Source organism: Anomaloglossus baeobatrachus, chromosome 1, assembly GCF_048569485.1.
Source record: "Anomaloglossus baeobatrachus isolate aAnoBae1 chromosome 1, aAnoBae1.hap1, whole genome shotgun sequence".
Taxonomy (NCBI): Eukaryota; Metazoa; Chordata; class Amphibia; order Anura; family Aromobatidae; genus Anomaloglossus; species Anomaloglossus baeobatrachus.
Window position 1 is genome coordinate 956,242,344 of NC_134353.1, and position 24,326 is coordinate 956,266,669.

Below are 24,326 nucleotides of genomic sequence, written 5' to 3' on the forward strand. Positions count from 1 at the left end.
AAGTGTAGATGTAGTCTTCCCTTTTTTTACTGTCGGCGCCAACTGCATCTGATCTGAGGAGAAGATTGTGCAGCAGATCGGGCGACTCAAACACTTATTCTTGGTCTTAAAATTGTCCGGTTTTTAGAGGAGTTACTCATATACTGTGTGTCGCTCTCTCTCCTCCATGTGTAGTGCGGGGTCTGACGCTCTCTCTCTCCTCCATGTGTAGTGCGGGGTCTGTCGCTCTCTCTGCCCCATGTGTAGTGCGGGGTCTGACGCTCTCTCTCTCCTCCATGTGTAGTGCGGGGTCTGTCGCTCTCTCTCCCCCATGTGTAGTGTGGGGTCTGACGCTCTCTCTCTCCTCCATGTGTAGTGCTGGGTCTGTCGCTCTCTCTCCCTCATGTGTAGTGCGGGGTCTGACGCTCTCTCTCCTCCATGTGTAGTGCGGGGTCTGTCGCTCTCTCTCCCCCATGTGTAGTGCGGGGTCTGTCGCTCTCTCTCCCCCATGTGTAGTGCGGGGTCTGTCGCTCTCTTTCCCTCATGTGTAGTGCGGGGTCTGTCGCTCTCTCTCCCTCATGTGCAGTGCGGGGTCTGTCGCTCTCTCTCCTCCATGTGTAGTGCGGGGTCTGCCGCTCTCTCTCCTCCATGTGTAGTGCGGGGTCTGTCGATCTCTCTCCCCCCCATGTGTAGTGCGGGGTCTGTCGCTCTCTCTCCCCCCATGTGTAGTGCGGGGTCTGTCGCTCTCTCTCCCCCCCCCCATGTGTAGTGCGGGGTCTGTCGCTCTCTCTCCCCCCCATGTGTAGTGCGGGGTCTGTCGCTCTCTCTCCCCTCCATGTGTAGTGCGGGGTCTCTCGCTCTCTCTCCCTCATGTGTAGAGCGGGGTCTCTCGCTCTCTCCCCATGTGTAGAGCGGGGTCTCTCGCTCTCTCTCCCTCATGTGTAGTGCGGGGTCTGTCGCTCTCTCTCCTCCATGTGTAGTGCGGGGTCTGTCGCTCTCTCTCCTCCATGTGTAGTGCGGGGTCTGTCGCTCTCTCCCCCATGTGTAGTGCAGGGTCTGTCGCTCTCTCCCCCATGTGTAGAGCGGGGTCTGTCACTCTCTCTCCCCCATGTGCAGAGCGTGGTGCTGCGCTGGTTAGGGCAGGAGTCTGGGGCACACAGGGTCAGGTCTAGTAATATTGCAGGGCAAGAGCTCTACACCTGTAATTGATTTGCCGCTGTGCTTCCACTGTGAATGACCCGACCATATGAATCTACATTGATGGGGGAGACTTGGCATATGGCATATGTTACTATTGGGGTTTTATGAAGGGTTTTTCTTTTCCCCTCTGTGATGCTGTAATTTTGGTGTTTTTTTTTGTCTCCAGTAAATCAGGGATAATTCTTATAAACCTGAGATAGTGTCAATACCTACTAATAGGTCTCTATGATCCTTCTCTTACACGTGATTGTTGGGAGTATTAAGTATAAGTGGTATTAACCCCTGTGAGATAGCGGGGCCATTGATATGTGACGGACGGTACGTATCTCCCAGAATGCGTACAGAAACATAATAGAGCCCTACATAGTGGCCAGTCCAGTAACCTCCAGGCCGGGTTATGCAGGTGGCTCATGGCCACAGTTCTCGTTTAAAAGCTCTTTGTAAAGGCCTGGGTGTGGCAGAGCCTGTTTTATAAGCTGCAGAGCAGGAAACTGAGGAGAGTTCAGGCCTGCGTGGAACTATAACACAGGTCTGTGGATCCCCGGGAATAGCAAAACGGAGTATAGCAAGACAGTCTCCTACGGCAAGCAGTGCCTGTGTGACGGGGAACCGTATGGACTGAGTAACCCGGCTGTGTTCCGGATGACTTTACCTGTACAGCGAGGACAATAAAGCTGTTTGGATCGGACTGTTTTGGGTCACTGCCTCTGTCGTCCTGGGGGACCCCTACCCCGCTACATTATGGTGGAGAATGCGGGCATGGAGCATTGAGGCATACCCCACCGCTGCACCAGCTGAAGTCTGTGACGGCTCTGCATGTCCATAATTAGGCCGGCTACGCTACAGTATAAACCGGCTGATAACATGGAGGAGCTTCTGCAGCAGTTGGTAACAATTCAGCAAAAGCAACAGGAGCAATTGGGTCTGTTCCAGCAGCAGCACCAGGAATCCCAGCGGCAGCATCAGGAGACCCAGCGACAACAACAAGAGGCGAATGCATTGTTACGGCAGCAGATTGCGGCCCTGCGTGAGACACCGGCAGCAACTGACTCCGACCGACGGGTGCCCCGGGACAGGGTTCGCTCTGCCCTGCGGAAACTAAGCCTGGAGAATGACGTGGAGGTTTTCCTTACGGTTTTTGAGTGCACAGCGGAGCAGGAAAAACTGCCGGCAGGCCAGTGGGCGGAAGTGGTGGCTCCGTTCCTGATAGGGGACGCCCAGAAAGCCTACTTCGACCTCAGCCAGGAGGATGCCCTGGACTACAAGAAATTGAAAGGTGAGATCCTTGCACGTCTGGGGGACAATATCTACGTGAGGGCTCAGCGAGTGTTTTCATGGGCCTATGTGGAGACCTGTCCAGCCAGATCTCAGGCATATGACTTAACTGGTTAAAAAGTGGTTACAGCCGGAGGTGTTGTCTCCAGCCCAGATGGTGGAAAGGGTGGTGGTCGACCGGTTGGTGCGGACTCTGCCAGTCGCTATTCAACGTTGGGTGGGGCAAGGAGACCCGGGTAACCTGGACCAGGTGGTGAGTTTAGTTGAGCGATATACCGCCACACAGGACTTTATACGAGACTCTGCCCCAGTGCGTCAGGCCCGGCGGCCACAGGACCCTGGCAGAGAGACACGTACGGCGCTGGTGAACAACAAAAACCAAGCCAATATCGAGGGGGCAACCCACACAGAGTGGCAAAAGACTAGTCCCCCCAAGAATAGTAACAAAAACTGGTGGGGCCACCGCTATGAAGTGCTGGAGATGTCAAGGGCCCGGCCATATCGCCGCTTATTGCCCGTTGATTACGGAGTCCATGGATTGTGGGTACACATGCCGAATGTCTATGTATGCTAATACGGTGTATGCTGCACGCCCTATTCTTGAACCTCCTCTCTGTCATGTGTATGTAAATGGACATCGGGCAGAGGCCCTTTTGGACTCGGGCAGTATAGTGACCCTCGTTCATGGGTCGCTGATTTCGGGGTCGGAGTCCACGGAGAGGGAGGTTGGGATTGTGTGTATACATGGTGAGCTCCGCAAATATCCAACAGCAGAGGTATGCCTCTCCACTCCGTGTGGAGACGTGACGCATGTAGTAGGAGTTGTGAAAACTCTACCATACGGGGTAGTGATGGGAAGGGATTTTCCGTTGTTTTGGTACCTGTGGGAGAGAAATAATACCTTTTCCCAGGCAAAAATGAATCTGGGTGCGGAACCCGATGATCCCGAGTCGGGGATACCTGCTGTAGGGATCGCTGACCTTGGGACAGGGGTTAGAACCTGACAGGGGTCCACTAGAGGTTTTGGCAGGAGAAAGTGAAGAGACTGTAGCGATCCCGGAGCTGGAAACGTCCCGGGAGGACTTCGGGACGGCCCAGCTAAGGGATCCTACCCTCTCCCAGGCGTGGGAGAATGTAAAAGAGGTGAATGGGGTGGCCCAACAACCAGGGGCAGAAGTTGTCTTTCCCCGCATGGCGGTTTATAATGATTTACTCTACCGAATAGACAAAAGCAGGGAAGAGATAGTAGAGCAACTGGTCGTGCCACAAGCCCATCGTCAGGCAGTGCTTAACATGGCTCACACACACCCCCTCGGGGGGCACTTAGGGGTTACCAAGACACAAGAGCGTATTTTACAGAGGTTATTTTGGCCGGGAGTGTACGCAGATGTACGGAAATTCTGTGAATCCTGCCCGGACTGACAACTGACCTCGCCCATTGCGAGTTTCCGGAGTCCATTGGTGCCTCTTCCAATTATAGAGGAACCTTTTGAACGGATTGCAATGGACCTGGTAGGGCCCCTGGTAAAATCCGCACGCGGTCACCAACACATTTTGGTGGTTGTGGATTACGCCACACGCTATCCAGAGGCCATTCTGCTGCGCCATACCTCCGCGAAGCTTATTGCTCGGGAGTTATTTGCCATGTTTTGTCGTCTTGGGTTACCAAAGGAGATCCTTACTGACCAGAGGACCCCGTTTATGTCCAAGGTGACAAAAGAATTATGTAAACTGTTGAAAATAAAGCACCTGCGCACATCGGTGTACCATCCGCAAACCGATGGGCTGGTAGAGCGGTGCAACAAAACCCTTAAGTCCATGCTTAAAAAAGTGGTTGCCAAGGACGGGAGGGACTGGGACATGCTGTTGCCCTATCTTATGTTTGCACTCCGAGAGGTGCCGCAGGCATCCACGGGTTTTTCGCCATTCAAGTTGCTTTATGGCAGACACCCTAGGGGCTTGCTGGACGTAGCCAAGGAAACATGGGAACAGGAGCCCACTCCATATAAAAGTGTGATTGAAAATGTGGCTCTAATGCAGGACTGCATCGCAGCGGTTTTGCCTATTGTAAAAGAACATTTAACAAGGGCACAAGGGCGCACTTATAACACACGAGTCACCATCAGATCTTTTAATGTAGGGGATCGGGTCTTGGTTTTGGTGCCCACTGCCGAAAGTAAACTGTTGGCCAAATGGCAGGGGCCGTATGAGGTTCGGGAAAAGGTGGGGGAGGTGAATTACCGAATATACCAGCCGGGGAGGAGGAAGCTGGAACAATTGTATCATGTTAACTTGCTTAAAGCCTGGAAAGACCGTGACTGTATGGTGACGGGATTAACACCGGTGGGGCCCTGTGGGGAACCTGTAGTGCCGCCCATCCTGGGAACCGAAGGGGGGGGTACACTTAGGCGACACCCTCACTAAGCCGCAGCGTTGGGAAGTTCGGAAGTTAGTACAGCAGAACTCGGATGTGTTTTCCGAGGTACCCGGCCGTACTTCGGTTATCCAACATGACATTGTCACCGAGCCTCGGGTAAAGGTGCGTATGAAACCGTACCAGGTGCCCGAGGCCCGGAGACAAGCCATTGCAGCAGAGGTGAAACAGATGCTTACCCTAGGGGTGATTGAGGAATCAAAGAGTGACTGGGCTAGTCCCATTGTGCTGATTCCAAAACCCGACGGGTCGCTACGTTTCTGCAATGACTTCCGGAGATTGAATGAAGTTTCCAAGTTCGACCTTTACCCTATGCCCCGGGTGGACGAACTTATTGAACGGTTGGGAAAGGCTCAATATTTCACGACGCTTGACCTTACCAAAGGCTATTGGCAGGTGCCGCTGACAGAGTCAGCCAAGGTAAAAACGGCCTTTATTACACCAGAGGGGCTCTATCACTATGTTGTCTTGCCTTTTGGTTTACATGGAGCCTCGGCTACTTTCCAAAGACTGATGGACATAGTGTTGGAACCCCATCAGAAGTACGCATCCGCCTATCTAGATGACATCATCATCTTCAGTACCGATTGGCAGACCCACTTGTCCCAGGTCCAGGCCGTCGTTAACTCCCTGCGGGCGGCAGGGTTGACCGCAAACCCAAAAAAATGTGCAATCAGTCAGGAGGAAGCCCGCTATTTGGGGTACGTGATTGGCCTCGGGGTGATCAAGCCTCAAGTAAATAAAATAGAGGCAATCCAAAAGTGGCCCAGACCAGTGTCCACAACAGGTGAGAGCGTTCCTCGGCATTGTCGGGTATTACCGGCGGTTTATACCGGACTTTGCCGGGAGAACAGCAGCTTTGACCGATCTGTTGAAGGGGAAGAAGGCGGCTATGGTACGCTGGACCCCTCAGGCTGAGGAAGCGTTTCAGTCCATGAAGACTGCCTTGTGTGGTCAACCGGTCCTCATTAGCCCTGATTTCGGTAACACCTTCCTGGTGCAAACAGATGCCTCCGAGGTGGGTCTGGGTGCCGTACTCTCGCAAGAGGTAAACGGAACTGAGCATCCAGTTACCTATTTGAACCGGAAACTTACCCCGGCAGAAAAGAATTATAGCGTAGTGGAGAAGGAGTGCTTGGCTATTAAATGGGCCTTGGAGTCCCTGCGCTATTATTTGCTCGGGCGACAGTTTCGGTTGGTAACGGACCACGCGCCCCTCGTCTGGATGAGAAATGCGAAGGAACGGAATGCCCGGGTCACCCGCTGGTTCCTGTCCCTTCAGAATTTCAGTTTTACGGTAGAACATCGGGCCGGTTCATCCCAGGGCAATGCCGATGCCCTGTCTCGGGCGGCCTGTTTGGGAGCGTCCGTTCATCCCCTCGGGTTTGAGCGGAGGGGGTATGTGAGATAGCGGGGCCATTGATATGTGACGGACGGTACGTATCTCCCAGAATGCGTACAGAAACATATTAGAGCCCTACATAGTGGTCAGTCCAGTAACCTCCAGGCCGGGTTATGCAGGTGGCTCATGGCCACAGTTCTCGTTTAAAAGCTCTTTGTAAAGGCCTGGGTGGGGAAGAGCCTGTTTTGTAAGCCGCAGAGCAGGAAGCTGAGGAGAGTTCAGGCCTGTGTGGAACTATAAACTCAGGTCTGTGGACCCCCGGGAATAGCAAAACGGAGTATAGTAAGACAGTCTCCTACGGCAAGCAGTGCCTGTGTGACGGGGAACCGTATGGACTGTGAGTAACCCGGCTGTGTTCCGGATGACTTTACCTGTACAGCGAGGACAATAAAGCCGTTTGGATCGGACTGTTTTGAGTCACTGCCTCTTTGTCGTCCTGGGAGACCCCCACCCCGCTACACCCCATAGATGAAAGATCTGGGATCACATATAAAATTGTTGTTTTCCCCAAAAGAAAGGCGTACAGAAGAATATAACTGTTAGGGTCACTACCTCGTCATTTCTGAGACCCGCTGTTATTAAATGGAGAATGAAAATATGAATTTACGTCTCTGGTGTTATAGTGACCAGAACCCCTGATTGTAAGGAACGGCATAACACGTGGAGCGAGGGGTTATCAGGAGGAAGATTTGAACAAAATGTTATTATATATATGTATATTATATATATATATATATATATTTATATATATATATATATATTTTTTTTTTTAAATTTATTTATTTATATTATATAAAAAAACAGACCAAAAGTTTGAACACACCTTCTCATTCAAAGAGTTTTCTTTATTTTCATGACTCTGAAAATTGTAGATGCACATTGAAGGCATCAAAACTATGAAGTAACACATGTGGAATGAAATACTTAACAAAAAAGTGTGAAACAACTGAGAATGTGTCTTATATTCTAGGTTCTTCAAAGTAGCCACCTTTTGCTTTGATTACTGCTTTGCACACTCTTGGCATTCTCTTGATGAGCTTCAAGAGGTAGTCACCGGAAATGATTTTCCCTTCACAGGTGTGCCCTGTCAGGTTTAATAAGTGGGATTTCTTGCCTTATAAATGGGGTTGGGACCATCAGTTGTGTTGTGCATTAGTCTGGTGGATACACAGCTGATAGAATTTGTATTATGGCAAGAAAAAAAGCAGCTAAGTTAAGAAAAACGAGTGTCCATCATTACTTTAAAAAATGAAGGTCAGTCAGTCTGAAAAATTGGGACAACTTTGAAAGTGCCCCCAAGTGCAGTGGCAAAAATCATCAAACGCTACAAAGAAACTGACATGAGGACTGCCACAGGAAAGGAAGACCAAGAGTCACCTCTGCTGCGGAGGATAAGTTTATCTGAGTCACCAGCCTCACAAATCGCAGGTTAACAGCAGCTCAGATTAGAGACCAGGTCAATGCCACAGAGTTCTAGCAGCAGACATCGCTACATCAACTGTTAAGAGGAGACTTTGTGCAGCAGGCCTTCATGGTAAAATAGCTGCTAGGAAACCACTGCTAAGGACAGGCAACAAGCAGAAGAGACTTGTTTGGGCTAAAGAACACAGGGAATGGATATTAGACCAGTGGAAATCTGTGCTTTGGTCTGATGAATCCAAATTGGAGATCTTTGGATCCAACCACCGTGTCTTTGTAGAAAAGGTGAACGGATGAACTCCACATGCCTGGTTCCCACCGTGAAGCATGTAGGTGTGATGGTGTGGGGGTGCTTTGCTGCTGACACTGTTGGGGATTTATTCAAAATTGAAGGCATACTGAACCAGCATGGCTACCACAGCATCTTGCAGCGGCATGCTATTCCATCCAGTTTGCGTTTAATTGGACCATCATTTATTTTTCAACAGGGCAATAACCCCAAACATACCTCCAGGCTGTGTAAGTGCTATTTGACTAAGAAGGAGAGTGATGGGGTGTTACACCAGATGACCTGGTCTCCACAGTCACCAGACCTGAACCCAATTGAGATGGTTTGGGGTGAGCTGGACCGCAGAGTGGAGGCAAAAGGGCCAACAAAAGCTAAGCATCTCTGGGAACTCCTTCAAGACTGTTGGAAAACCATTTCCGGTGACTACCTCTTGAAGCTCAAGAGAATGCCAAGAAAGTGCAAAGCACTAATCAAACCAAAAGGTGGCTACTTTGAAGAACCTAGAATCTATATATATAATTGCCTTATTCTGTCTGTCTGTCTGTCTGTCATGCTCCAAAATTGTGTCCTTACGGTGACACAAAGCTGATTGGCCGCTGGGCTCGCCATGGCCCCGCCCCCCCACACAGATTGGCCTCTCGCCCCGGCTCTCTGCAGGCCCCGCCCCCCTCACGCAATGCACGCTCGCTCTGGCCCAACTGACACGGAGCTCCGACTCCTAGGTGAGTACACACACACACACACACATCAGATCACACTCACTCTCACACACACCTCACACATCACATCCACACACTCACAACATCCTGGGATATCGCTTGCTTCTACACCGGCTCCGTCACGATCCCAGCAGCGCCAGACATAACCTTGTGATGCTGGGATCTTGACGGAGCCCGTGAACGCTGGTAACCATTATACACATCGGGTAACTAAGGTCCCTTGGTTACCCGATGTGTATCATAGTTAACAGCGTACACCGACTCCCGGTACACATGTGCAGGGAGCCGGCATTATACTCCTCTCCCCCCAGGACTACTCCTCCTATTACAGTCCTCCTATTATACTCCTCTCTGAGTATAATAGGAGAACTATTATAGCATGGGGGATGTAGCACGATGGGGGGTGCGCAGCATGGGGGATGTAGCACGATGGGGTGCGCAGCATGGGGGATGTAGCACGATGGGGAGTGTGCAGCATGGGGGATGTAGCACGATGGGGAGTGCGCAGCATGGGGGATGTAGCACGATGGGGAGTGCGCAGCATGGGGGATGTAGCACGATGGGGAGTGCGCAGCATGGGGGATGTAGCACAATGGGGAGTGCGCAGCATGGCGGAGCACGATGGCGGGTGCGCAGCATGGGGGATGTAGCACGATGGGGAGTGCGCAGCATGGGGGATGTAGCACGATGGGGGATGTAGCACGATGGGGGGTGCGCAGCATGGGGGATGTAGCACGATGGGGAGTGCGCAGCATGGGTGATGTAGCACGATGGGGAGTGCGCAGCATGGGGGATGTAGCACGATGGGGGGTGCGCAGCATGGGGGATGTAGCACGATGGGGAGTGCGCAGCATGGAGGATGGAGCACGATGGGGAGTGCGCAGCATGGGGGATGGAGCACGATGGGGGGGTGCGCAGCATGGGGGATGGAGCACGATGGGGAATGCGCAGCATAGGGGATGGAGCACGATGGGAGGTGCAAACCTCCCCCCAACACACACACACACACAGGGAACCACAAACACCACCATACACAGACACCCACACACACAGACAACGCTGCACACACACACAACACCCAATACACAAACACCGCGGCATACATAAATATACGCACATACCGCACAACACACACATTGCACAAAACATACCTCCCCCCAAAACACACCCACACAAACCGCGCAACACACACACACACACACACAACGCGACAGACACACAGCGCTCCACAAACAACGCAACACACATACAACACCGCTCTCACCCCCCGCTACACCCAGACAACACCCAGAACATGTACAGCGCCTACACCAACACTTGGTAACTACACACAACAACATCTATATATATCTATCTATATATATAACAAAAATCATACATGAACTACACAATACGTAAATTCTAGAATACCCGATGCGTAGAATCGGGCCACCTCCTAGTATAAGACATATTTTCAGTTGTTTCACACTTTTTTGTTAAGTATTTCATTCCACATGTGTTAATTCATTGTTTTGATGCCTTCAATGTGAATCTACAATTTTCAGAGTCATGAAAATAAAGAAAACTCTGAATGAGAAGGTGTGTCCAAACTTTTAGCCTGTCTTGCTCCAAAATGACGTAATTACAGTGACAACCGTCGCCACACTGCGTGCACTAAAGAGCTTGCGCTCAGCTAACTGAACAGCACGAACTACAGGCCGACACCCGACACTTTTCCCCGCACCCACACGGAGCCCCGACTCCCCGGTGAGTGCTGCAACCCCGGGAGCCCACATCGGCAACCCAGCCGACACATACCCACCGCTCGCCTCTGCCCCCTGCACACATTACACCGCTTGGCTCCACCACCCCTGTACTCCGCATACATATATATACACACATATATACACATATATACACATACATATACACATATACAAACATATATATACATACATATACACATACATATACACATACACACATATATATACACATACATATACACATACATATACACACATATATATACATATACACATACATACATACATACATATATTATATATATATATATATATATATATATATATATATATACACACACACACACACACACACACACACACACACTCTACTTTTGTACTCCTAAGGGCCGGTTGGTCAGGGAATGCAGTGCACACTGGCTAGTAGCCCCTCTCTCACGGTTGCACTGTATAAGTCTGTGTTGGTGTTTAGAGGATAATAGTAAAGGGTTAATGCTACATTTGTTTCCTCTTTTTGCTGCAGGAACATGTTGGGGTAAATGAGGAATTGGTGAATATCTGATGTGATTGCAGATCTTTGCAGTAATTACCTTTGTGAATATTAACCCCACATTTGCTGGCACCAGTCATGCGGGACAGACCCTGTTATTATGGAGGCTGTGAAGATTAATAATAATGGTGTCTATCACCGTACTTAATCCCTGTAGCTCTCAGAGGCATCTGCCGTCCGGGCGGGGATTTATCTACTTCAGTGATTTTGAAGTGATTTTAGAATTTTTACTAATCTAATATATAAAGCTGAATGTATGTATGAATGAATGAATGAATGAATGAATGAGTCTGTCCGGGATTGGCATCTGCACAGTCGCAGCTACAGCCACAAAATTTTGCACACTCACACTTCTGGACCCCGAGAGCGTCATAGGCTATGTTTTGAGGGGAAATTTTAACTCCGCACTTTACAGTTATTCACCAAAAAACCTGCCTCCATTAAAGCGAATGGAGCTGGGAGCCACAGCGCAGCCAGAACTTCAGAAGACGTTCCATATATAAGCCACGCCCTTATATGGAATGTTGGCGTGTCACAATGCAGCCAGAGACACAGACACACAGACAGAGACACACAGACAGAGACACACAGACAGAGACACAGAGACAGAGACACAGAGACAGAGACACAGAGACAGAGACACAGAGACACAGAGACAGAGACACAGAGACACAGAGACAGAGAGACAGAGAGACAGAGAGACAGAGACACAGAGACAGAGACACAGAGACAGAGACACAGAGACAGAGACACAGAGACAGACACAGAGACAGACACAGAGACAGACACAGAGACAGACACAGAGACAGACACAGAGACAGAGACAGACAGACAGAGACACAGACAGACAGAGACACAGACAGTGGAAGAGAAACAGAGAGACAGTAACTATCCCGGGCAGCGCCGGGTGCTATGTTGTGAGGCGAAATTTTAACCCCGCGCGTTCCAATTTACCAATCAATTTTGCCCCTATCTACATAATGGGGAAAAAGTGTTGGGGGCAAATTGACAGCTGCCATATGTGAACAAGGGGGATTTAAAGAATGAGAGCGATGGCGCCAAAGAGTATATACCGTACAGTTGCTAAGGTGGGGCCCCGACATGGGATACTCACCACACTCGGGGATATGAACACACACATAATGCGCCACACACTACCACGTGCTTGAACACATATACCACCCTCAGCACACATCTCACCACACATACACCAACCTCGCCACATAATCGCCCTAAAACACACACAAGTCTGGTATTATCCTTCAAAAATAAAAATCTGATTAATAAGCAGCTAAACTACAAGAACAACAAATGTACCATATAGGAAATAAGGCAGCTGTCAGTCACATGACCTGTCTATTATGTGTATGTGTGAGCTAATATATACTGTCAGGGGGAGGGATTTATGTTGCCTGGAGATTTATCAGGCTGCCAATAGCAACCAATCACAGCTTAGCTTCTATTTTGCTACAGTTAATTACACAGTTACTTAGGTTGAAAAAAGACCTAGGTCCATCTAGTTTAACCTTTCTCCACCAGTTCTACATTTAGTCACTAAGTCATTTATAACCAACAATGTTTTGTGTACTGGAAATCATCCAGCCCTGATATAAAAGCTGTTATAGTATCTGCCATTACTACCTCTTGTGGTCGGCATTCCACAGTCTGACTGCTCTAACTGTAAAGAACCATTTCCTATTTAGCTGTCGGAATCGCTTTTCTTCCACTCGCAGTGAGTGCCCCCTGGTCCTTAGTACTGTCTTTGGAAGAAATAAGTCATGTGCCAGTCCTTTATATTGACCACACATGTATTTATACATATAAATGAGATCTCCTCTGAGACGTCTTTTTTTCTAAGCTAAACATATCTAACTTTTTCAACCTCTCATCATACGGGCGGCCTCCATTCCTTGTAATAGTCTAGTTGCCCGCCTTTGAACTGACTCTAACTTCTGAATGTCCTTTTTAAAATGTGGAGCCCAAAACTGGATCCCGTATTCCAGATGTGGCCTTACAAGTGATTTATAGAGGGGTAACAATACGTTGGGATCACGGGATCTAATCTCTCTTTTTATACACCCTAAAATCTTGTTTGCTTTAGCAGCTGCTGCTTGACATTGAGTGCTGCTGCTCAGCTTATTTGTAATGAGAATACCCAAGTCCTTCTCCTGTTCTGTAGTCCCGAACTTACTTCCATTTATTGTATACGCAGCTATAGGATTACTCCGTCCTAGGTGCATTACTTTACATTTATCAACATTAAATCTCATTTGCCAAGTATCTGCCCATTCTGACATCTTATCCAGATCTTTTTGTAATATTGTACTATCCAGGTCAGTTTTTAATATCCTACATAGTTTGGTGTCATCGGCAAAGACTGACACTGTACTATCAATCCCATCCACAAGGTCATTAATAAAGACATTAAAAAGAATCGGTCCAAGCACAGATCCCTGCGGCACCCCACTGCTGACTACAGCCCATTTAGAGAATGTTCCATTTATGACTACTCTTTGTTTCCTATCTTTTAGCCAATTCCTTACCCAGTTGCATATTGTGTCCCCTAGTCCTTGCTTCTGGAGCTTTAGTATAAGGCTATTATGTGGTACAGTATCAAATGCCTTTGCAAAGTCCAAATAAATCACATCAGCTGCATTACCAATATCCAGGTTTGAACTTACCCCCTCATAGAACCCCAACAGGCTGGTTAGACACGACTTATCTTTCATGAATCCATGCTGTTTGTCAGTTATCATATTATTTTCTGCAATATATTTTTGCATGTCATCCCTTAAATTGCCCTCAAAAACTTTGCATACTACTGATGTCAGGCTTACTGGACGGTAGTTGCCTGGATCTACCCTCTTACCTTTCTTAAATATCGGTACCACATCAGCAATCCTCCAATCCTGAGGCACCAACCCTGTTACAAGTGAGTCTAAAAAGATGAGATACAGCGGTCTGTCGATTACGGAGCTCAAGTCCCTCAATATTCGTGGATGAATGCCATCTGGCCCTGGGGATTTGTCAATGTTTAATTTACTCAGACGTAGGCGTACTTCATCTTGTGTTAAATTAATTATATCGGGTGGTGCACTTTGATTTTTCACTTGTTGAATGATCCCTGGTACAGTCAGTTCCTTGGTGAATACAGATGAGAAATCCTATTTAATATCTCAGTCTTTTGTTTGTCCTCTATAACTAACTTGTTATTATATTTTAGGGGGCCGATACTATCCTTTGTTTTCCTTTTGGCATTAATGTATTTATAAAAGATTTTGGGATTTATTTTAATGTCATTGGCGATTTTTGTTTCAGTAGCTAATTTTGCTTGTTTGATTTCTTTTTTACATTTCCTATTGATATCTTTATACTCCTGCAATGCTATTTCTGTATTCTCAGCCTTTAAGATTTTAAATGCCCTTTGTTTTTGTTTTATTATACTTTGTACAGTCTTATTTATCCATAGTGGTTTCTTTTTATTCCTGGACATTTTATTACCAGAGGGTATACGTTTTTTACAGGACTCTAGTAGTATATCCTTAAACTTACCCCATTTATGTTCGGTATCCCCAGTTACCATGACTTTGTCCCAATCTGCACATTTAAGCTCTTCCCTTAATTTGTTGAAATCAGCTTTCCTAAAATTCCAGGTTTTAACATTTCCCCTTTGAAATGTTCTATTGAATATTACGTTGAAGCTTACCATATTATGATCGCTGGTGCCCAAGTGCTCCCGGACCTGTAGATCTGAAATTGTATCCGGTCTATTTGACAGGACCAGATCTAGCAAATTATCTCCCCTGGTCGGTTCACCTACCATCTGAGAGAGGAAATTGTCTTGAATAGTAGATAAGAGCTCTGATTGGTTAATATAGGCAACAATTTAATAATTACATTCCTATTTGTTTTGTGGTTTTTGTGTGCAGAATACATTTTTGTTAATACATTCTATTTTGTTAACAGCAGTTATTAACCCGGGCGAAGCCGGGTAGTACAGCTAGTCTAATATATAGTCTAATATATAAAGTGTGTGTGTGTGTGTGTGTGTCCCCGGGATTGGCATCTGTACAGTCGCAGCTACAGCCACAAAATTTTGCACACTCACACTTCTGGACCCCGAGAGCGTCATAGGCTATGTTTTGAGGAGACATTTTAACCCCACGCTTTACAGTTATTCACCAAAAAAAACTGCCTCCATTATAGCGAATGGAGCTGGGAGCCACAGCGCAGCCAGAACTTCAGAAGAATGAGCAGCCACGCCCTTATATGGAATGTTGGCGTGTCACAATGCAGCCAGGGAAAGAGACAGACACAGACAGGGTAAGAGACAGACACAAAGAGACAGACACAGACAAAGAGACACTATATGGAGAGAAGGTATGCACACCAGTGACTATGTAAGGGGAATATATGAAAAGCAGAAACTGCTGTGTGAATAATCCAATAGCTATATGTAAGAATGAAAATGTGAAACATGGAATCTGCATTACTGCCATGAACATATAAATAAAGAGAAATTTAGCTATTGAACTGATCAATGCAACAGAGCCCCAACACTACGCCAAAGTATTTCTCTACATTGGGGTCCCTAGCTAGTGTGTTCTCTCATGCAGTTGTGAGGAAAGAGTTAACTTTTTCACTGGTTAAAAAATAATAAAAATTAATTCTCCTTTGCAAGAGCGCAACCAGACTTGTTTACATATCAGACTTTGAGACTAATTGAAGGACACAGAATATTTTGACTTAGAGAGAAAAACACCTTGTTATGGGAAGCAGACTGTTTTGGGAATAAAAGTAATCATGTTATTTCTCTTGCTGGGTACATGTAATCCACACCTATGATGAATGTAGACTAATGAATACGTATGTTATATAGCTACGCCCTAATTGTTTTTTGTATAACCCTGTATGTTAACAAAATCAATACAGTTCTTTTTCGGAGCCGCACATCTCCAGCTCTTATGTGTATATCAGCATCTGCCTGTATCTCATAGCTGAAAAAAAGCAGGGGGGGGGGGGGTTACCAGGACTCCCTCTGCAGTAGGTCATCACTGGCAAAAGTTAATGACCCTCTGGTCAACCTAACACAGTTAAAAAAAACTTACCGTGTTGGGAAGCTGAGACCCAGGCTATATATGCGTGTAATGTGGCCTGGCAATAGGTGTGGGTGGGGCCGGGTCTACAAACGCATGCCAGTCCACATTATATGCATATATAGCCTGGGTCTCCGCTTCCCAACACGGTAAGTTTTTTAACTGCATGAGAGGACACACACAAGCTAGGGACCCCAACGTAGAGAAATACTTTGGCGTAGTGTTGGGGCTCTATTGCTTTGATCAATTCAATAGCTAAATTCCTCTTTAGTCATATGTTCATGGCAGTAATGCAGATTCCATTTTTCACATTTTCATCCTTACATATAGCTATTGGATTTTTCATGTCAGTATTCACACAGCAGTTTCTGCTTTTCATATATTCCCCTTACATAGTCACTGGTGTGCATACCTTCTCTCCATATAGTGTAGATTTGTTTTGGTTTTTGCACCTAGTTCAGACTCCGAATGGTGTTCCAGACGCTATTTCTTGACAGGGAAAGAGACAGCCAGGGAAAGTGACAGCCAGGGAAAGTGACAGCCAGGGAAAGTGACAGCCAGGGAAAGTGACAGCCAGGGAAAGTGACAGCCAGGGACAGAGACAGCCAGGGAAAGAGACAGCCAGGGAAAGAGACAGCCAGGGAAAGAGACAGCCAGGGAAAGAGACAGCCAGGGAAAGAGACAGCCAGGGAAAGAGACAGCCAGGGAAAGAGACAGCCAGGGAAAGAGACAGCCAGGGAAAGAGACAGAGAGACACAGAGATATATACAGAAGGGAAGACAGACAGTATAATTACATTTCTATCTATTTGTTTTGTGGCTTTTGTGTGTAGAATACATTTTTGTTAATACATTCTATTTTAACAGCAGTTATTAACCCGGGCGAAGCCGGGTAGTACAGCTAGTAACCAAGATAAAGTTCATTATCTCAGTTAGAAACAAATAGAATATATCAGCTGAAATCCAACCATCCGCTGTAATCCACCCATCCACCCACCCGCTGTAATCTGCTTTAATGCACACATCGGCTGTAATCCACACCTCAGCTATTCTACTAAAAGTGTAAAGTGATCAGAAAAAAGCATTTATGAGGAGCGTACTCAACTTTCCCAACAACTGTCCTCCCTTCCCTCTGCGGCTTGAGTCAATCTCGTCTATCTCTAATTGACCCCTCCACGACCCCCTCCCCACTTTCCTTTGTGACCACTTGTGTACTCTGTCTATGGTACCCCACATCTGGGTTCAGCTTTGATGTAATTGAGGAATACCGTCTAGAGATGAGCGAGGACCAAAATATTTGTAATCGCTATACTGTGAACGAGTAGTTTGTAATATTCGTGCTGAATAGCGAGTACAATGCAAATCAATATGAAATGCGAGTAATTTCCTGCTGGATCCAACAAAGAGGTCTGGAGCCTGAGGAAAAGGCTGAAATGGATGGGAAAGTGATGAAACTGAATGGGGAGAGGCTGGAGAATGTGCTGCATGCAGACTCCTCCATCACCGGCTGTCACACTGCTCCCGCTGCCCCTGATGAAGCTGCTATACAGCGGATTGCGGGGGGCTCTCTCCACGACCTTCTTTACTGACGTGCTCCCTGCTTCTTTGCTCTTTACTGGCGCATGCTAATATATCTTGGGCTCTCAATCTCCTTTATGCATGGCTTCCCTGCCTGTGACTAATGCAAACCGATACCAGGCCCGGTCACTAACTATGTGTGACCTTAGGGATCAACCCCTTTTTGAATAATATATATATATTGTGTGTTTTCCATCATTCTTTGGGCTAATTTGGAGCGGTAGACTTTAGTAGTTTCCAATTCTCTGCATGGGCCAGTGCTAATTGTGTGTGTGTTTCTGGACATTAATTATACAGATCCTTTGCATCATATAATGGTGTGAGGCTCACATTATGGATTGTTCAATTCAAAGTATGCTGCAGCATGTAGACCACCAAAATAGTGATGGGAAGGACGTCATCATCAGCGGTAACCATCTTAGTAGCCATTTTTAAACTCTACAAAAGGATGCAGAGGTCCTTCATCTGTGCCCATTCTGCAAATATGATTTACCCCACGACCGGACTGTGTTGGCCCAGGCTACGCCTCATGACCTACTGCCGCAGGGCTCACTGCTGTTGCCAAAGTCACTGCAACACATGCAGCGTGGAATGCCACCATGTTGGCACATCTCATATCAATCGGTTAACCGGTAGGCCAACAGACCTCTGCTGCGATACAAATCGATTAACTACGGTGTGTGGATGGCAGAAGTGAACACACAGCGACTGTGTCTTCTGCAGCAGCGCATCCAGGCTGGGATAATGGCCTAGAAATTGCTGTACAACCAAATTGAGGACATGAGCCATGCAGGGCACATGTGTGAGGTTGCAGCGGTGCAGTGTAGGGACGCCACCAGGTTTGCACCATTATTGCACACTGCCTTCCCTGACTCCAGGTTTAGTGGAGACAGTGAATGCTGAAACTCGGCCTGGATAGCGGTCCACAACTCTTCAGCTGAGTGACTGTGTTGTCAAATGCATTTTAACTTGCACACTGCCTGACTGCGTTGAGCCCTGGCAGCCCTGTATGGAGGAAGGGTGCTCTCTGAACTGTTGGAACACGTGTTACATTAAGGTAGAGGTTGAGAGCGCAGGTGGAGGCCCTAAAAGAGGTGGAGGAGGCAGAAGCAGTGGAGGAAGTGATAGATACAGAGGTTTGTCCTGCAAGCCTTGGAGATTCCAGGACTTGTGGAGCAGCCCCTTGCCCCAGCAGCCACCAGTCACCCAGTGAGCGAGACGTGACGCCCCTGGCCATATTTGCTCATCCAGGTGTCAGTGGTGAAATGTACCCTGGCAGACGGTTCCCTGATTTTCCAGGGAACAGGCAATGTTTCCTGCGACACACTGGTCTGTTTCTGCCACAGCTTTTTTAGAGAAATATTTTCAACTGGAGGACTGCAATGGCCATCAACTTTCAGAAACCAACTCTGTCCACAAGGTGGAAAGGCAGCATTTCAGTGGCCAACAAACTGATGGACTGTGAGGGAGACCTAGGCGGAGAGGTTATGGTGGGTTGAGAAAGATGTGGTTTGCTCTGTGTATGACATCTGTCAAAAGCACCTGGCATGTCTATTTCCCTAACAGGTGATAGGCTCTCACTCACCCTGACTGTAGCGGGAACACAGGTGGAGGGTCTGCGGCCGGAGACCTGTGTGAGAACACTTGCCACGGTAATGGAGGAGGCAGAAGCCGCAGACAGAGTCGATGTGGTGGCCGGTAGTAAGCAAGGTGTTTTAGTGCAGTAAAATTCCCAGAATAACTCATGTAGGTTGAGGATGTGCAGTTTCATTCAGGTAGTAGTCAAATTATTGAAATTTCTGCCTCTACTGATTCGTTTGTTTTTTTTAACAAAGTTGGCAGATAAAGTTGGGTCATTCTTTGCAATCTGAAAAAACAAATAACAAAAAAAAAATCCCCCCAGGCTATGCAACCCCTCCTACGAACTGCATACCCGCAGGTTCTGGCTGAGAATGAAGCGCTTGGTGTGGTTGCATTACTACGAATTTGCTCGGAAAGCAGCAATGTAACCTCCTCGTCTTCCTCCTCTCCTGAGCTACTTGGCTGCATGTCTCTGGGTTCACACCAAGTGGGATCTACAACCTCATCATCATCCTCGCTGTTGTCCCACTCCTCGCCCTGAGAGTCATTCTTCCTCCTTTTCCTGCCTTCACAGCACAGTACATTAAGCGTGCTCGTCAGGAATCCAAGTCTCAACATCATCACCTCCACCCCCGGGGGATAACGTTTGTTGGCGAGGGTCTGGATCATGCTCGCGCACAATTTTGTCCGGGCCCGGTTCCAATTGACAAAGATTTTGGGCATCAGTGCAGATGCTTTCCTCCTCGAGTCTGGGAATCTTTGGAAAAACTGGTGTATTCCCTTCATGCTTTAAATATGCTTCAATCACACCCATCCTTAAAAAGCCCTCTCTTGACCCATCCTCTGTGTCTAGCTACGGCCCCATATCCCTTTTGCCTCAAAACTACTGGAACAGCATATCCATCTTGAGCTGTCCTTATACCTCTCCTCCTGCTCCCTCTTTGACCAGCTATAATCTGGCTTCCGGCTGCATCCCTCTACAAAAACTGCCCTAACTAAAGTCACCAATGACCTACTAACTGCCAAAGCCAAGCGACACTGCTCTGTCCTTCTCCTCCTCCTCCTGGATCTGTCCTCTGCTTTCGACACAGTAGACCACTCCCTCCTATTACAGATTCTCTCCTCTCTGGGCATCACAGACTTGGCACTATCTTGATCTCTTCATACCTAACCAACTGAACTTTCAGCGTCTCCCATTCTCACACCAACTCATCCCACCCTCTATCCGTTTGTGTTCCCCAAGGTTCAGTTCTTGGACCCCTGCTGTTCTCCATCTACACCTTCGGTCTGGGACAGCTCATAGAGTCCCAAGGCTTTCAGTATCATCTCTATGCTGATGACACGCAGATCTACCTCTCTGGACCTGACATTACCTCTCTACTAACCAAAATCCCACAATGTCTCTCTGCTATTTCACCGTTCTTTTCTGCGCGATTCCTAAAACTTAACATGGACAAAACAGAATTAATGGTCTTTCCTCCTCCTCAATCTATTCCTCCACCAAGCCTATCCATCAAACTTGATGGTTGCTCACTCTCCCCAGTCTCACAAGCTCGTTGCCTTGGAGTAACCCTCGACTCTGCTCTATCCTTCAAGCTGCACATCCAAGCCCTCTTCACCTCATGCCGACTACAACTCAAAAATATCTCCCGGATCTGTACCTTTCTTAACCAAGAATCAGCAAAAACATTAGTACATGCCCTTATCATCTCCTACCTCGATTACTGCAACCTCCTGCTTTCTGGCCTCCCCTCCAACACTCTTGCACCCCTCCAATCTATCCTGAACTCTGCAGCCAGCTTGATCCACCTCTCCCCTCGCTATTCCCCAGCCTCACCACTCTGCCAATCCCTCCACTGGCTTCCCATTGCCCAACGACTCCAGTTCAAAACATTAACCATGACCTACAAAGCCATCCACAACCTGTCTCCTCCTTACATCTGTGACCTACTCTCCCAGTACCTACCTGCATATAACCTCAGATCCTCACAAGATCTCCTTCTCTACTCCTCTCTTATCTCCTCTTCCCACAATCGCATACAAGATTTCTCCCGTGCCTCCCCCATACTCTGGAACGCTCTACCCCAGCATATCAGACTCCCTCCTACCGTGAAAAGCTTCAAGAGGAACCTAATGACCCACTTCTTCCGACAAGCCTAGAACCTACAATAACCCTCAGTCCAGTACACCACTGTGCAACCAGCTCTGTCCTCACCTATTGTACCCTCACCCTTTCCCTGTAGGCTGTGATCCCTCACGGGCAGGGTCCTCTCCTCCTGTACAGTCTGTTTTGTACCGTTAATGATTGTTGTACTGGTTTTTATGTATACACTTTTTCACTTGTAAAGCGACATGAAATTAATGGCACTATAATAATAAATAATAATAGAGCTTGCAGGAACATTAGCACCAACCCACGTACACCTCAAACACCACGCCTATGCCCCCTTCCACCACAATCGTGGGATTAACTACTCATCTTTACTGTATCTTTCCCCTCTTTTAACCATCTGCTTCACAACCAGACGCCCACACCTGTCACTAAATAATAATCAGTATTTACATGATGAAATGTCAATATGGGGCTGGACCACGGATTTGCAATCTCCACTTAGATGATGAAATAGCAATTTTTGGCTGGACGACAGATTTTGTATGTGATACCTGTGGTCAGCTGTGATCCTGCCGTCTCCACCGCTCTCATTACACAAGTATAAAACATCTAATACTGGAGGAGAAAACAAGACTGAACACAAGGAGGTCACAGCCGTCTACACCTCATAGGGGAGATCTCCATCTACCTGAGGATCCTGTGGAGGAGGAGGAGGAGCGGGACATCTCTCTGGGGTCGTCCTCGTACTGGAGAGACCTGCAGGAGACACAGACAGGACGGACATCATTATTACATACAGATAATTATAGGCCGGGTGTATTCAGTCCTGTCTATTACCTGGTGATGTGCGGGGCTGGTGCTCCTCAATCATCACCTCCTTGTACCGTTCCTTGTGTTCTTCTAGATACTCCCACTCCTCCATGGAGAAATAGACGCTGACGTCCTGACACCTTATAGGAACCTGACAACACAATGATACCGTCATCACCCAGAATCCTCCAGTGCTGTCCTGTATAATGTCCCAGCATTCCCAGCAGTGTCACCTCTCCAGTCAGCAGCTCCAGCATCTTGTTGGTGAGTTCCAGGATCTTCTGGTCATTGATGTCCTCATGTATCCGGGGGTGAGGTGGAGGCCCCGGGATTGGGCTCAGGGATCCTCCCCGTCCTTCACACACAGGGGCCTGACAGTGATCACTAGAGGTCTTCACTACTATGTAATCCTGAGTGTGGAGACATTAATAATATCACTACAGACATTTCCAGAGCCTCTCACCTCCCCGGTCATATCCTCTGTTATCCCCATAGATAATGATGTAATGTGATGACATCAGAGCCTCTCACCTCCCCGGTCATATCCTCTGTTATTCCCATAGATAATGATGTAATGTGATGACATCAGAACCTCTCACCTCCCCGGTCATATCCTCTGTTATCCCCATAGATAATGATGTAATGTGATGACATCAGAACCTCTCACCTCCCCGGTCACATCCTCTGTTATCCCCATAGATAATGATGTAATGTGATGACATCAGAGCCTCTCACCTCCCCGGTCATATCCTCTGTTATCCCCATAGATAATGATGTAATGTGATGACATCAGAGCCTCTCACCTCCCCGGTCATATCCTCTGTTATTCCCATAGATAATGATGTAATGTGATGACATCAAAACCTCTCACCTCCCCGGTCATATCCTCTGTTATCCCCATAGATAATGATGTAATGTGATGACATCAGAACCTCTCACCTCCCCGGTCATATCCTCTGTTATTCCCATAGATAATGATGTAATGTGATGACATCAAAACCTCTCACCTCCCCGGTCATATCCTCTGTTATTCCCATAGATAATGATGTAATGTGATGACATCAGAGCCTTTCACCTCCCCGGTCATATCCTCTGTTATTCCCATAGATAATGATGTAATGTGATGACATCAAAACCTCTCACCTCCCCGGTCATATCCTCTGTTATTCCCATAGATAATGATGTAATGTGATGACATCAGAGCCTTTCACCTCCCCGGTCATATCCTCTGTTATTCCCATAGATAATGATGTAATGTGATGACATCAGAGCCTCTCACCTCCCCGGTCATATCCTCTGTTATTCCCATAGATAATGATGTAATGTGATGACATCAGAGCCTCTCACCTCCCCGGTCATATCCTCTGTTATTCCCATAGATAATGATGTAATGTGGTGACATCAGAGCCTCTCACCTCCCCGGTCATATCCTCTGTTATTCCCATAGATAATGATGTAATGTGATGACATCAGAGCCTCTCCCCTCCCCGGTCATATCCTCTGTTATTCCCATAGATAATGATGTAATGTGGTGACATCAGAGCCTCTCACCTCCCCGGTCATATCCTCTGTTATTCCCATAGATAATGATGTAATGTGATGACATCAGAGCCTCTCACCTCTCCAGTAAGATGGAAGATTATCTCCAGATTCAGGCTGAATATCTTCTCCATAATTTTGTCTTCGTCTTTATTCATCATTTATGGGTCAATCAAGAAAAATAAAATAGAGAGAATCCTTTATTGTAATGAGGATGAAACGATGTAAAAAGAATCAACTAAAAACACAAAATATGTGAGGATAATAAGGGGAAATCATTGGAGGTAATAAACTGTAGATTTCTTCCGTCCTCTTTCGGCGCCGACTGAATCTGATCTGAGGAGACTGTGCAGTAGATCGGGCGACTCCAACACTTTCTTAGGCCCTGTGCGCACACTGCGTTTTTACCCGCGATTTTGCTGCAGAAATTTCTTGAGAAATGTTTGTATTCTTTCTGCAAACATTTCCCAGCAAAACCTATGGGAAAAAAAAAAATATCTGTGCGCACACTGTTTTTTTCTCAAGAAAATTCTTTCTGAAGATGTTCTTGAGAAAATTTCTTGAGAAAATGTGCAGTCACTTCTTTTCCGCAGGTAGC

The 24,326-nt window shown here is 47.3% G+C and overlaps 1 protein-coding gene across 1 annotated transcript in view; it reads right to left on the minus strand.

Annotated features, from left to right (window-relative positions):
* Positions 1-24,326, minus strand: part of LOC142257479 (uncharacterized) — a 345,860-nt gene that overhangs the window by 304,347 nt on the left and 17,187 nt on the right. The window contains exons 2-3 of the mRNA XM_075329612.1: positions 23,809-23,876; positions 22,423-22,599 (exon numbers count right to left, since the gene is read on the minus strand). Of these exons, the coding sequence (XP_075185727.1) occupies positions 22,423-22,599; positions 23,809-23,862 (231 nt within the window). The 5' untranslated portion in view covers positions 23,863-23,876. The remainder of the gene's footprint in view (positions 1-22,422; positions 22,600-23,808; positions 23,877-24,326) is intronic.